This window comes from Gossypium raimondii, chromosome 4 (assembly GCF_025698545.1).
Source record: "Gossypium raimondii isolate GPD5lz chromosome 4, ASM2569854v1, whole genome shotgun sequence".
In the NCBI taxonomy this organism is placed as follows: domain Eukaryota; kingdom Viridiplantae; phylum Streptophyta; class Magnoliopsida; order Malvales; family Malvaceae; genus Gossypium; species Gossypium raimondii.
The window spans coordinates 26,468,987-26,485,312 of NC_068568.1; the positions used below are offsets into that span (position 1 = coordinate 26,468,987).

General features: G+C 35.5%; 1 protein-coding gene and 2 non-coding genes across 3 annotated transcripts; all 3 read right to left on the reverse strand.

Annotated features, from left to right (window-relative positions):
* Positions 1-1,929: 1,929 nt before the first annotated feature.
* On the reverse strand, positions 1,930-2,357 carry LOC105767212 (uncharacterized). The gene is made up of 2 exons (XM_012586723.1): positions 2,167-2,357; positions 1,930-2,077 (listed from the first exon to the last, which is right to left on the reverse strand). Exons 1-2 carry the CDS (start codon positions 2,355-2,357, stop codon positions 1,930-1,932), a joined length of 339 nt encoding a protein of 112 aa, XP_012442177.1.
* A 2,035-nt stretch (positions 2,358-4,392) lies between these two features.
* On the reverse strand, positions 4,393-4,499 carry LOC128040697 (small nucleolar RNA R71). Its single transcript, XR_008195503.1, has one exon. It is a non-coding gene; the product is annotated as a small nucleolar RNA R71 (small nucleolar RNA).
* Positions 4,500-7,698: 3,199 nt separating this feature from the next.
* LOC128040813 (small nucleolar RNA R71) lies at positions 7,699-7,805 on the reverse strand. The gene has a single exon (XR_008195619.1). It is a non-coding gene; the product is annotated as a small nucleolar RNA R71 (small nucleolar RNA).
* Positions 7,806-16,326: the final 8,521 nt, after the last annotated feature.

Sequence of the window (16,326 nt, forward strand, 5' to 3'; positions counted from 1 at the left end):
CCAATTTTCAAACCATCAATTGAGGAAGCTCCCACTCTGGAAATGAAACCACTATCTCCTCATCTTAAATACATCTTTTTGGGTGTGCACAATACTTTTCCAGTTATTATCTCTGCAACACTAGATGAAACAAAAGAAAAGAAATCGACTCACATTTTCAAGTAGCAAAAACGAACTATTTCCTAGAGTATTACAAATATCCAAGGCATTAGTCTTTCTTTTTGCATGCATAAAATAAAGTTAGAAGATGAAGGCCAGCGGTCAATTGAACCTCCAAAAAGGGTAAACGAGAAGATGAAGGAAGTGGTCAAGAAAGAAATCATACAATGACTTGATGCAGGAATTATTTACCCGATTTTTTATAGGAAGTAGGTGAATTCAGTGCAATGCATCCTGAAAAAGAGTGGCATCACAGTTGGTCGCAATGATAAGGATGAATTACTACCAACATTCACCCCCACGGAATGGCGAGTTTGTATAGACTATCATAAATTAAATGTGGCCACAAAGAAGGATCATTTTCCACTTCCCTTCATTGACCAAATGTTAGATCGGCTTGCTGGAAAAGCTTATTATTCCTTCCTAGATAGCAATTTTGGCTACAACCAAACTACTATTACACCAGAGGATAAGGAGAAAATAACTTTCACATGCCCCTTTGGTACTTTTGCTTTTCGTCGTATGCCTTTCAGTGTTTGCAATGCACCAGCCACATTTCAAAGGTGTATGATAGCAATATTCTCAGATATGATCGAAGACACTTTAGAGGTTTTTATGGATGACTTTTTAGTTTATGGGAATGATTTTGATCACTGCATTGACAATTTGGATAAAGTACTAAAGCGATGTGAAGATAGTCATCTTGTCTTGAATTGGGAAAAATGTCATTTTATGGAAATTGAAGGCATTGTGTTGGGCCATCACATCTCCAATCAGAGTATTCAAGTAGATAAAGCTAAAGTGGAAATCATCGTGAAATTACCTGCACCACAAAATGTGAAAGGTATTCGTAGCTTTCTTGGACATACAATATTTTACCGACAGTTTATCAGGGATTTTTCAAAAATTGCAAAACCATTGTGCTCATTGCTGGAACGGAATAAAAAATTCCTCTTTGACAAGGCATGTTTGAATGTTTTTATTCAGTTAAAGAAGCAGTTGGTCAATGCACCCATTGTCATTGCACCAGATTGGTCTCAACCTTTCGAAGTTATGTGTGATGCAAGTGATTTCGCCATGGGTACAGTGTTAGTACAATGATAGGGAAAAAAATTTCACGCCATCTATTACGCTAGCAAAACTCTTACAGAGGCTCAACTCAATTATACCACCACAAAGAAAGAATTGATGGTTTTAGTCTTAAAAAAAAAAAGCCTTTTTCCATACAAAAGGGTCGCTTTGATGTGTTTGTGTTGTACTTTTCTTTAGCGGCTTCACTGAAAAATGTTCTTGGAGCCATAGAGCTTGATGAAGATGGCATACGTCAAGCTAGTTGAGAAGAAATAGTAACTATAAAAAGGAAAAAGTTTAGACCTTTACAGTTATTGAGGAAAAACTGAAAATGGTGAAAAAGAAGAAACTGAAAATAACTTGGAGAAAGAAAATGAATCAACTAGGGTAAAAATGAAAGAGAATATAATAATGATGTAGGGGATAAGATTAGCCTAAAATTATGGCCTGACACAATAAAGTAAGAATTAGGTAGGAAAAGAAAGAAAGAAATATTAAGTTATAAATTTGCAAGTATGCTAGGTGGGCTAACTATAAAGCTTGGGCCAAAATCTACCTATAACAAAAGAAAGAAATAAAAATTAATTAAATCGATAAAAAAATAAGTCAAAAGCAAATTAATTAAGTAAAACCTGGCAAAAGAAAACACTACGTAATTTGAAGAGCAATGGAATGTTTATCACGAAGTATGGGAGCTCCTCAATAATGCTTCAAACGTTGACCATTGACTTTGAAATTAAAGCGAGTCTTGCCATCTTTGACTTCTACAGGTCCATGAGCGTAAACATGCATGATCTTGAATGGGCCAGACCAACGATATTTCAATTTGCTAGGAAAAAGTTTCAACCTAAAATTGAACAACAACACTTGTTGTCCAGGTTCAAATTGTTGTCACAAAATCTTCTTATTATGCCATCGCTTTGCTTTTTTTTATACAGTTTGGCATTTTCATAAGCTTGAGCTCTGAATTCCTCCATCTCATTCAACTCCAGTAGTCGGTTATTGACAGCAATAATCAAATCCATGTTCAATTTCTTAATTGCCCAAAATGCCTTATGTTCAAGTTCAGTATACAAATGGCAAGGTTTCCCATAGACGAGCTTGAAAGGAAACATTCCCAATGGCATCTTGAAGCCAGTGCGATATCTCCACAAAGCTTCGTCCAATCTGGATGACTAATCTTTGCTGGTTGGATTGACCAGTTTCTCCAAAATCTGTTTAATTTCACTATTTGATACCTCACCTTGTCCATTTTTCTAGGGATGATATGTCGTGGCAATTTTATGTTTAACCCAATATCTATTCAAGGTAGTAGTAACTAATTTGCAGTCAAAATGAGAACCTTCATCACTAATCAAAGCACGAGGAGTACCAAACCTGGTAAAAATATTATTATGCAGGAACTTTAGCACTGATTTAACTTCATTCATAGGGAGAGTGACAACTCCAACCCACTTGGAGATGTAATCTATAGCCACAAGTATGTATATATTTCCCCAAAAGGGTGGGAATGGACCCATAAAGTTGATTCCCCGCACATCAAACAATTCAAATTCTTGAATATTTTGCTGGGAGAAAGGTCTCATTGTGGCAAGAACAACAGGTTAAGCTGACTGTAAATTTTGGTGAAGATGAGTAACAAGACACTAAGTCGGGTGGATTGGAGTTTTTAACCCAGATTTCTTTGTTCTTCCGTTCTTCTGTTCAAACTGATATTTTGGGATATTGAGGATTTTTTTCTTAAATTTGTGTTGTCCAGCTATGAGCTAACTTAATACGGTTGGGGTTTGCTTTAGATGATGTTTTAACATCGATTGATGTTTATGGATTAATATGGTTTATATTACTGTTTACCTCAATGGTTGTTGTTGTTTAAATTCTTAAGGGAGTGTGGATGAATGCTCAATAAGTCTTAAGGTAGCTTGACACCTGTAGGATTAGGTTACGTTGATCGAAGTGGGGTAGTATAAGTGAGTGTTGACTGAAATACTCCCGTAAACTCAAGACATAGAGCCTTAGCTTATACTCAAGACATAGAGGGTTGAGCTTTAACAGTAGTTACTAATCCTGTGCCTATAAACATGCAATACCTTAGGGGTGAATAACCTTAGGTCTTACTTTCAATTGAGGTAAACCACATTAGTACCCACTCGAGCCGTAAGTTCAACATTGTTTTGCCACGGCATTATTTGCGGGTTAGAACAGATCCCTTAGTAAACCCAACCTTCACTACCAATATTCCAATCTTGCTAAAGTCTTTAGAACACTTGTTTAACTTGATGTAATGGTAATCTCTACTAGTATACTTCACTGCTCTCACTTTTAAAGTGTTAATCCTATTTTAATTTCATTAAACATCATTCGATACATTTATCTTTCTGTTCAATTGCGATAACTTAGGCAAAGAGCATTTATCCAATCCTCATGGGAACGATACACACTTATCACTTTATTACTTGATTTGATATGTATACTTGCACAATTTGCAAATCATATTCACATGCGACAAGTTTTTGGTGCCGTTGTCGTGGATTAGCAATTGGTAACCTTAGTTTTTGTTATTGTAATTTTTATAGTTTTAGTTTCTAATTTGTTTGTTTCATGGTCGTAACAGGTCTATTATTTGTATGCATAAAGGCACTCCTGTTTAGGGACTCTATCCCTTAAATCTAGAAATTGAAAGGACATTGCTTAGATAGAGAAGAGAACAAAGACTAATGAATCAAGATGGTAACAATCCACCTGCTATGAATGAGCAACTTAATCCAGGAGCTCTGAATGTTAATCTTCCTATTCCTTAGATGTTTTCAGAGCATGTAGTGCTTATCTTAGACAACCTGAATCCTGGAATAATTAGGCCACAAATTCAAGCTCCCTATTTTGAACTGAAACATGTAATGTTTAAGATGCTTCAATCAATTGGTGAATTTGGTGGTTTTCCAACTAAAGATCTCGGATTGCACTTGAGACTTTTCTTGGAGGTTTGCGATTCTTTCAGACAATAAGGGGTCCTCAAAGATGCCTTAAAACTCAAACTATTGCCCTATTCTTTAAGAGATCGTGCTAGAACATGGCTCAATGATTTACTATCTTGAATAATAGAATCATGAATGATCTCTGCCAAAGATTTCTTCTGCGATATAACCACCCAATATGAATGTCAAACTGAGAAATGACATAACATCTTTTAAGCAACTAGAGGATGAAACATTGTATGAAGCATGGGAAAGGTTCAAATATATGTTTAGGAAATGTCCTATGGATGGATTTCATCATTGGACCCAAATGGAGATGTTCTACAATGGTTTGAATGCACAAACACGGATGGTGGTTGATTCTTCAGCTAATGGAACTTTGTTGGATAAGTCCTACAATGAAGCCTACGATATTTCGGAGAGTGGCTGAATCATTCCAACTTGATTCTATTACCTTGCTTTCTGGTAAGGTATCTTCTTTAGCCAACATCATAAAGACCATGCAGAAGCCTAGTGAGGTGAAAAAGCTTAAAATAACTGGGTTATCTTGTGTTTATTATGGTGAGGATCACATGTTTGAAGAGTGTCCCTTGTACCTAGCATGTGTCAACTATATGGGCAACTTTAATAGGAACAACAATCCTTATTCCAACATGTATAACCCTGGTTGGAAACAGCAGCCAAATTTTGTGGAATAATGAATGAGCTAGAAATTCCAATAGGGCTATTAGACCCAATGCAATGAATGCTCCACCTGGTTTCAATCAGTCTATACCGCCTAAATAATGAGTTCAACAAGGATGGACATCATCTTCTTCCTCATCTATTGAGTCTCTACAGAAGGAGTACTTGGCCAAGAATGATGATGTAATCCAAAGCCAAGCATCATCATTACAAACTTTAAAGAATCAAGTAGGATAGATAACTAATGCTTTGAACTCAAGAACACAAGAACCTTTCCCTAGTGATACCAAGAATGCAAGACCATATTAGAAAGAGCATTGTAAAGCAATCACTTTTAGAAGTGGCTAGAAACACAAAAATATATGGACTTTTTCAGTACCTTTTGAGCTTTAATTCATGAAGTTTCGTAGTACATTTTGTCGAAATTCATACTTTAATTATAAAATAATTAAATTACACTTAAGTGATTAACATAATGAATTTTCATTATTTTTATAATAAAATTTCACAAATTTGGTTTATTTTCGATAGTTTTGCACAAAAGGTGAAAATTGGCTCGATAGACACCTCGAAAGGCTTGAACTGTAGGGGTAATTTATGTATCAAGTGCAATATTTTTCTAGCCAAGGACAGTCCAAATGATGATTATTTTATGTACTTTATATTTAATTTTTATTCGAAGTTAATTGGGTTGAAAATTAATATAAAGCTTGAAGGAGAAAGTGGCCTAGTATGCTAAGTAGAGAAGACTGGTCCACAAAGTAAATTGGCAGCCCAAAAATGTCCCTATAGTTGACCCAATCAGCTGATTTTTTCTGATTGAGTTACTTGCAAAAAAAAACACTTAAAGTTTCTTTAAACTCCATTCAAACCCCCCCACTTTCTATGCCTTTGAATATTTGCCCTAAGCTAAATATAGCAAAGTTTGAATTACTCAAATTTGCTTCTCTTCTGGATGACCAAGGAAGAGTGTATGACTACTAATTATTTGTTATTTTTAGCAGCCATTCACACTTATATATAACCCCATTTTGTTACCTCATTCAACACACTTTCATTTCCCACACATCTCTTCTTTTCTCTCTTCCATTTCCCTCTGTTTTCCCATTTCCCTTGTCCATTTCCTTGTCGATTTCCCCTATCGAGAAAGAGCCACCATCCATCTTTGTTTAGAAACATTTAAGTGTTCATACATACCTTTTTGAACAAAATGAGCGAAGAAGAAGAGGAGCGTATTAGTCTGGCTAAAGAGAAACACTGTGATTACTTTCTAGTTCCCTTCTTTTTAGATTTTCTTGTTTATGTTATGAGCATGATGATGAATATTTATTGTGTTGTTATTTTTTATTTAATTAAAAGGAATTAAATTAAATTGGTGTTGGATTATTTGCATTATGTTCACTTAAATTCTTGAAATCATGTTTGTGTTGTTATAAGCCTTGGTAAGTTGTTCAATTAAGTAAAATCATGTTTATGTTATGCTTACATTATAATTTTAAGGTAACAATTGAATTAATTATTTCAACGGAATGAAATTTAATTAATGGACGTAATACTTAATTAGTGCATGTTTAATCTTCTAAGGTAGCTAAAGGTTAAATTAGCGATGATTAAACAATACATTTGCCTTGCATAACTTGCAAGTTTATTATGATTAAACTGTTTCAATATAGGTATATGTTGCTACTTCACTTAAAATTATATGTGCTTATGAAGATTGTTTAATTGTTTGAATTGACTTTGGAAAATGTTCAAGAGATTGGTTAATTTAATAAGTATGTATGTGCACTTATTAGCAAGTTATTGAGTTTCCATGAAATTATTCGTAACAACATGAGCATGAGTTTAGTAAGTCTAAGTTAAAGAATGTGATTAATCCAACACATTTATTTTATATTGATTTAAACCCATTTTTAAAATTGTGCATTGAAATTATTACTTCTAATTTTTCCTTAGTTAAGTTTTAGTTTTCAAATCGCTTCCTCAAAATCAAAATATTTTCAATCACCAAAGTGTTTGATTTACATTTAATAAATATTTTTCTTTCACAGCCTTTGTAGGTATGATAACTCACATTTACTTATAACTTTATTACTTGTTAACGATTGTGTACACTTGCACAATACCGTCATTCCAAGTTTTTGGTGTCATTGCCGGGGACTATTTTAAAAGACACTACTTGTGAAATGGTTAATTGTGCATTTTGATTTTTTTCTATTTAATTTTAATTCCATTATTCTTCTGTGATTGTTTCAGGTGTTTATGAGTATTTTTAGAATTATCAAATTACTCCTCGTAGACCCTAAAATTGAAAAGACTTTTCGATAAAGAAGAAGACAAGCAATTTAGAGAAGCACCAAAGAGATGAACTTTGAAAATCTAAATCAAGGAAATAGAGCAAATCATGCTCAAAATCCTATCCTTACTACTGATGATAGGGATAGAGATCTAAGACAATATGCCATGCTAGTGTTACATGAGCTTAATTCGGGTATTAGGAGACTGAAAATCGAGGCACAACAATTCGTGCTGAAGCGTGTCATCTTCTAGATGCTTCAGACAGTGGGCCAATTTAGTGGAATGCCCACCAAAGATCCTCACCTTCACTTAAGATTGTTTATGGAGATGAGAGATTCTTTGAAATTAGCTAGAGTACTCGAAGATGCACTTATGATTAAAGATGTTCCCATATTCAATAAAGGACAGAGCTCGAGCCTTGTTGAACTCATTGCCACAAAATTCCATTACCACATGGCAAGAGTTAGCAAAACGATTCCTTATGAAGTACTTCCCACTTAGCAAGAATGCTAAGTTGAGGAACGAGATCACTACCTTCCAACGGATGGATGACGAGTCCTTGTATGAGGCATGGGAAAGGTTTAAAGAACTATTATGAAGATGCCCTTATTACAGAATCCCTTATTGCATCCAATTAGAGATTTTTTATAACGGTCTCAATGCTCACATGAGAATGGTAGTGGACGTTTTTGCTAGTGGTGCTCTCCTTTCTAAGTCTTAGAACGAGGCTTAAGAAATCATCGAGAGGATTGCTAGCAACATTTATCAATGGCAAACCAATCTAGTAGCATTAGGAAGACGAGTCGCTGGAATACATGAAGTGGACGCTCTCACTTCACTTGCATCTCAAGCATCCTTAATATCCTCAATGCTTAAAAACTTTACAACTAATGGGTTTAATAATTTTGTAGCTTAGCCACCGAATCAATTAAAAAATGTAGCCTGTGTTTATTGTAGGGAAGAGCACTTGTTCAAAGAATGCCCATCAAACCCAGAATCCATGTTTTACATGGGTAACCAGAACTAGAACCGAGGAAGGCAAGGATTGCAATCTAATTTTTATGACCTATCTTTTCGAAACCACCCTAATTTCTGTTGGAGTACCTAATAGGCTGGACCCAATGACACTTATACACAACCTAGATCAATCTAGCCACCTATATTTACCCAGCAAGTTTAGAAACAACCTCAACCTGAACCGTCCAACAGCTTAGAAATCCTATTGAAGGAATACATAGTGAAAAATGATGCCTTCATCCAAAGCCAAGCAGCCACATTGAAAAACCTAGAAAACCAAATGGGCCAGCTTGCGGCTAAACTTAGGAACCAACCACAAGGTACTTTTCCTAGTGATACGAAGAACGCGAGAAATCTAGGGAAAGAGCATTGTAAAGCATTGACACTAAGGAGCGGAAAGACAATAGAGACCAACATAGTTAAAGTGGAAGAAGAGTAAGATAATGCCCGAGATAAAGTGGAAGTTCAACTAAGTGTTGAAATCCTAGCTTCACCAAAACCAGAATCTGTAAAACCCAATAAGGTAACTTCTGAACAAGTCAATGTCAATAAGCTAACAACCTCGTTAGATGCTGAATTGCCACAAAAGACGAATTAGCAAGTTCAAGTTAAGAATCTTCCACGACCCTACCCTCAAAGACTTGAGAAGAAGAATTAGGAACTCCAGTTCAAGAAATTCCTAGACGTACTCAAGCAACTTCATACCAACATTTCGTTGGTAGAAACACTTGAAAAGATGCCAAATTATGTCAAATTCATGAAGCTTACACTATATGGACTTCACATACCCTACATGAAGCACTAGTCCCAGACTATATCTTACACGATATGGTCCTCGCTTTCCCATAGCTATGGCTTTTCACATATTAGAACTCATGTTTTGTGTTCCGTTGGACCGACACACGCAAGCAGACTCAATATGTAGACTTATGCATGACTGACTCTTTACACAAGTTCGACATGCAGATGCATTTACTCTATTATTCATGTGACACACTTCTTTTACTAATGCAGAGACTCATGAGAAGCACATGATCGCATGCATTTACTTAAGTAGAAGTGTTACACGAGAGACATACTCAAGCTTGCTAGGCGTATATTAATCAAGCATGTACATCATAACAGAATAGAGGCATATCATTCATCTCGTTCTTCCTTTCACCACAGAGGCATATTATCATCTTGGCATCAAGTCACACATGTAACACCCTTCACCTATCTTCATTGTTTGATTAGGGTTACGAAGTATTACCATACAATCGAAAAAAATATCAATATAACATTAAAATAAATAAATGACATTCAAAACATATCAATCATAAGCATTTTGTCCCTAAATCTAGCCTTCGATGCCCTAAAAATAGCTTTGAGAAGATTTAGGACTAATTTGAATGAAAATAAAAGTTATAAGAAAAAGTTGTAAAATTAGAAACAAGGGCCACATGGCCGTGTGGCCAGGCCATGTAAAAACACCCTAGGTTGTATAACATTTGAACTAGGGACACACAACCGTGTCCCACCCGTGTCCTCACCTATGTAACTCACTGAGTTGCCCCACACACCCGTATGCCAAGCCGTGTGCTTGGCTGTGTAACTCTCTGAGTTGCCACACACGTCTGTGTGCTAGGCCATATGCCAGGCCATGTAACTCACTAAGTTGAAACACTAGAAAACTCCCAAATGACATACGGGCGTGTCGCCAGGCCATGTCCTAGCCTATGTAACTCACTGACTTGAAACACTAAGAAACTCTCAAATGAAACATGGGCATGTCGCCAGGCCGTGTGTATCACATGGCCTTGTGACAGCCTGTGTCTCTATAACACCCCTAACCCATAATCGTCACTAAAACAGGGTTACGAAGCATTACCAGAGTTTACAGTCAAATAGAAAAAAATTCAAACATTTCATAACATAATCATATTTAATATAAAACCAATCAAAATCATACATACTGTCCCTTACACAAGCCCTCGAGGCCGAAAATATGCATTAGAAACAAGTCGAGACTCAATCAAAAACTCAGAGAATTTTTTAAAAAACATGGAAAAATTTCAAAGCTACAGGGTTCACATAGCCAAGAGACGCGTTCGTGTCCCAGGCTTGTGCTAGGCCGTGTAACTGCCTGACTTGCAACCCTTTAAAAATATAGGGGACACATGACCATGTCACACTCGGCTGAGACACATGCCCATGTAGACAAAAATAGGCCATTTTACAAGCCATGTTTCTCACCCAAATAGACATCCATCTTAAGACATTCAAAACAAGCAAGAACAAACTTTAAACATGTGGTATATTCACATACAACCAATATGCCCTTAGGCACCTCAAATGACAAGTATAAATGTGTGCAACCCTGAGATCCATGTAACCAAGTGATCAACTAATTTCTATGTATAATTGCCTCAATGCAAAACATGTAAATCATTTACCAAAACTTACCATTAGGTATCAATTGTACCACACATCAATAGCATCAAAATACCTTTATGCTACCAATACAAGGCACCAAATTACCTTAAGTTATAAGACATATCACGTGTACATATCCAACTACCATTTTATCTTTCATCATTCATCCATAAATAAAACCACACATCAATCATATAAGGAAAATATTTACATACCAAATACTAAGCTTATACCATTATCAAAGTGCCGAAACACAAGCCAAACAAATGGCCAAATTATCAACAAAGCATATAGGCCAACTTTAGCCAAATCAACCTATACATGCCAGTATAACCGAAATTAAGCAACCAAAAGCACCGAATGAGCCGATGGATAGTGTGATATAGCTCTGACAAGCTTCCAACCCGAACAAGCTTTCAAATCACTATAAACCATGAAAAATAACACAGAGTAAGCATTTAAGCTTAGTAAATTCATATAACACAGAATTTAACTTATCATTTAATCACAATTAAGGTAAGCAAACACATCATATCCCAACCAATTTGGCCAAAAGCCTAAACACATATTCACCAACATGTTAGCCATGTAAAGCACATATAATATCCAATATACATGGATGAACTCAGCAATTATTCAAATTGTATCATTCATTTCATATTCATGTATCATTCATTTCATATATCAATATATCATGTAAAATCATTTACATGTATTTAATGTAAATACCTGTAGTAGTTCGTATTGAACTCATATAATCTCGTAACAGAACATTTCCTGTTGAACCATTTCGAATATCGTTGGATACTCGGGTAGCACACGCAGGGTGTATTGAATTATAATCCGTCAATTCCTGTACATGTATGCTCATACGAGCTCTAAATTGGTATGCTCTTATGAGCTGTAAACGGTAAGCTCATACAAGCTGAATATCGGTAAGCTCTCTCAAGTTGAGAATCGATAATCCTAATGGCATGTCATTTGTATCCTGCGAATTCTTAAGGTTCAAACGAGACTCGGTAATGGGTATGCTATCAGTATTCATACATGACAATAATGCAAATCACATACATATAATTCAATTAAAGCATATAATTACACAATTTAATTACACGAACTTACTTCGACGAGTATACGTAGATATGGAGGCAATTAACCTGAGATTTTCTCTTTCCCTTGATCTAACTCCGTACGAGGTCTGGTTGGATCTATACGAATAAATTTAATCCAATTCAATATATTTCACATTCAATTTAGTCCAACACACATTTTTTGCAAAATTACTATTTTTCCCCTATACTTTTCATTTCTTTGCAATTTAGTCCCTAGTTCATAAAAATGGAAATTTACACAATTTCACCATAACCCACCATGGCCGAATATCAAATAAGTCCTTAGCATGCACTATACTTCAATTATTTCATAATTTCACCATGCAATATTTCCTATTTTTCAGTTTAGTCTCTATTTGATAATTTCACAAAAAATTCATTTAAAAAAGTTGTTTATCTAACAACAACCATTCATTTTCTATCATCAAAATTAAAAACTCAAGCATCCTCATCAATGGTAAAATGCTAATAGTTTAATAGTTTCACAAATTAGTCCCCGACCTAGCTATATTAAGCTACAATGATCCTCAAAACATAGAAATCATAAAAAATGGATTAAAAATACATACCTAATTGAAGGAATTAGGGTTGCCGAATGTTAAATATCAAAAATGGCTTCTTTCTCTTTAAGTTTCAGTTGAATATTGATAATGGAAGATGATGATAAATTTTATTCCTTTTATTTTATTCATCAATTAATTAATTACTAATTTAACCTTTTAGTACTTTATACTTTCTGAGAAAATACCAAGCCATTATCATCCACTAACATACTAATGGTCTAATTACCATATAAGGACCTCCACTTTAAAGTTCTATAGCTATTTAATATCATTAGCTATTAGAACTCAACTTTTGCACTTTACGTGATTTAGTCCTTTTTATCAAATTGAGCATGCAAATGGTAAAATTTCTTAACGAATTTTTTATACAGTATCTCTATCATGCTGTAGGCTATAAAATAATAAAAAAAATTTTCTAACTTCAAATTTGTTGCCCCAAAACAACTATTTTGATTTCATTGAAAACGGGCTATTACAACTCTCCCCCGTAAAAGAATTTTAGTCCCCGAAAATCCTACCAGAAAAGAGGTTCAAATATTACTTTCTCATAGCTTCCTCGGGTTTCCAAGTAGCTTATTCTATTCCGTGACGCTGCCACAGAACTTTAACTAAAGCTAGGCTTTTATTTCTTAATTCTTTCACCTCTCGTGCTATAATTTTGATCAATTCTTCACTTTATGTCATGTCAGGTTGAATCTCGACATCCGTCAGGGAGATAACATGTGAAGGGTTAGATCTGTACTGTCGTAGCGTAGACACATGAAAGACATTGTGAATCTTTTCTAGTTCTGATCGTAAAGCTAGTCGGTATGCCACAGATCTGATTCTTTCAGTAATCTCATACTTCCCGATAAATCGCAGACTCAGTTTTCCTTTGCGACCAAACCAAAGAACTTTATTCCAGGGTGATACTTTCAAGAATACTCTGCCGCTGACTTAGAATTCTATATCTTTACGTTTAAGATCCTCATATGATTTCTAACGATTTGAAGATGCTTTCAAGCTATTTTAGATTTCTTTCACTTTTTCCTCAATCTCGCGAATGAATTGAACCTCGTGAATCTTTTTCTCACGAAGTTTGGTCCATTATAACAGAGTTTGACATTTACAACCATATAGAGCCTCATACGGTGTCATCTTTGTGCACAACTGAAAACTATTATTACACGCGAATTTGAACAACAATAAATATTTCTCCCAGTTGCCTTCAAACTCTAGTACACAACATCGAAGCATATCTTCGAGAATCTGAATTACTCGCTCAGACTGACCATCATTCTGAGGGTGAAATGCAAAGCTAAAATGGAATCGCGTACCAAGAGCTTCCGGTAACTTTCTCCAAAATTACAATGTAAACCGCGGATCTCTATCCAAAATAATAGAGACTGGCACTCCGTGTAACCTAACAATCTCAAAAACATATAACTCAGTTAATCTATCAAGTGAGAAATCTATACGTATCGGGATAAAATGTGCTGACTTCGTCAAATGGTATATGGTAACCCAAATGAAATCTTTCTTTTTCGGAGATAGGGGCAACCCCAATACAAAATCCATAGTAACTCAATCCCATTTCCACTCTGGTATCATCACTGGCTGTAACAGTCCTGAAGGTACCTAATGTTAAGCTTTTACTTGCTCACAAATAAAACATCTAGATACAGAGATAGAAATCTCACCTTTCATTCCCGACCACTAGTACATCTGCCTCAAATCGTTCTACATTTTATTGCTTCTCGGATGAACAAACAAGCTACCACTATGAGCTTTGTGTAAAATTTTTTGTATAAGCTCTGGATTCCTCAGTACATAAACTCTACCTCTGAACAATAAACATTCATTGGGTCCTATCTGAAATTTTGATCAGAAGTCGACTCAACTTGTACCCGTTTAGCTAACAACTCACTATTATATTTCTAAGCTTCACAGATTTGCTATAAAAATATCGGTTTAGCTTTTGACTCGGCTAAGATCAAGCCATCATAAAATAACATCAGTCATGTATTCATCACTCGAAGAGCAAATAAGGACTTGTTACTCAAAGCGTTAGCAACTACGTTTGTTTTTCCCGGATGATAATCAATGATCAACTCATAATCTTTTAACAACTCAAGCCATCTGCGTTGTCTCAAGTTCTGATATTTCTGTGACATTAAATTCTTTAAACTCTTATGATCAGTAAATAAATGACATTTTTTACCGAACAAATGGTGTTGCCAAATTTTTAATGCAAACACGGTAGCTGCCAACTCTAGATCATGCATCGGATAGTTCTTTTCATGTGGCTTTAACTGTCTGGAAGCATAAGCTATCACTTTGCCTTCTTGCATTAAAACATAGCCTAAACAATTCATGATGCATCGCTAAAAATCACAAATTCTTTACCCGATTCAGGTTGAACCAGAACCGGTGCTTGGGTCAACAGTGCTTTCAACTGATTGAAACTTTGCTAACATTTATATGACCATTCAAACATCACATCTTTTTGTAATAATCGCATCATCGGTGTAGCTATCATTGAGAACCCTCTGACAAATCTTCGGTAATAACCAGCTAATCCTAGAAAAGTTCTAACTTCACATACATTTCTCACTGGTTTCCAGTCAACAACTACGAAAATTTTACTAGGATCAACTCTGATGCCTTCAGTTGACACTATATGTCCCAAAAAATCGACTTCTCGAAGATAGAACTCGCATTTGCTAAATTTAGCAAACAATTGTCTATCTCGCAGAGTTTGCAAAAAAATTCTCAAATGCTCAGCATATTTAGTCTTGTCTCGGGAATATATCAGAATATCATCAATAAATACCACAACAAATCTACCTAAATACGGTCTAAAGATTCTGTTCATCAAATCCATAAATATTGCATGTACGTTAGTTAAACTAAACGACATCATAAGAAATTCATAATGCCCGTACTTAGTCCTAAATACAGTTTTTGACACATATGAATCTTTCACTCGTAGCTGATAATAACCAGAACGGAGATCAATCTTCGAGAATACTGTGGCACCTTTTAACTGATCGAACAAATCGTCAAATCAAGGCAGTGGATATTTTTTCTTGATTGTAACCTTGTTGAGCTGACGATAGTCAATGCATAATCTCATCGATCCGTCCTTTCTCTTAAAAAACAGAACCGATGCACCCGAAGCTGAAAAACTAGGTCGAGCAAAACCCCTATCAGTCAACTCTTACAATTGTGCTTTCAAATCTTTTAACTCGATAGGAGCCATTTTGTAAGGTGCTATCGAGATCGGTGATGTTCTTGGTACAAATTCTACAGTATACTCGACTTCTCTGATCGGTGGTAATCTAGGTAATTCTTTTGGAAACACATCAGAATACTCACAAACAACTGGCACTAATTCAAGCTTTGATTCAGACACTTTAGTGTCCAATACATAAGCAAGGTAAGCATTACAACCTTTTCTCACATATTTTTGCGTTGGCATAGTTGATATCAAAATAGGCAACCCACTCAGATTATCTGATTCAATATGAAGCGTCTCACCACTCTGGCCTTTTATACAATTAGCTTTTGTTTATAGTTTACAACAGCATCGTGCAAAGTTAGCCAATCCATGCCCAAAATCACATCGAATTCATCAAACGGTAATAGCATCAAATCAGCCAGAAAATTGTAACCCTGAGTCATTAAAGGACAATTCTTGTAGACTTTATCAACTAGCACATACTGGCATAGGGGGTTTGACACTTTAACCACGAATTCAGTAGATTTAAAGGTAAATTCTTATTAGACACTAAATTCGTGCACACATACAAATGGGTTGATCCCGGATCAATCAAAGTAGTTACATTAGTATCATAAATAGAGAAAGTACCGGTCATAACATCTGGCACACAGGCATCCTCGCGACTGCGAATATCATAAGCCCTAGCTGGTGCTTGTGCCTTGGATCTCACAATATATTCTTTCGTTACACTCTAGCTACCACTCACATTTCCAATATTACGAGGCGGTCTACCTCTCGTGGTCCAAGCTTTCTCTTTCTCGAATTTCTCT

Coding starts and splice junctions, on each gene's coding strand:
- LOC105767212 (XM_012586723.1), bottom strand. CDS start 2,357: ATGCCATTGGGAATGTTTCCTTTCAAGCTCGTCTATGGGAAACCTTGC. Junction 2,078..2,166: donor GCTTATGAAAATGCCAAACT/GTATAAAAAAAA, acceptor GTTCAATTTTAG/GTTGAAACTTTTTCCTAGCA.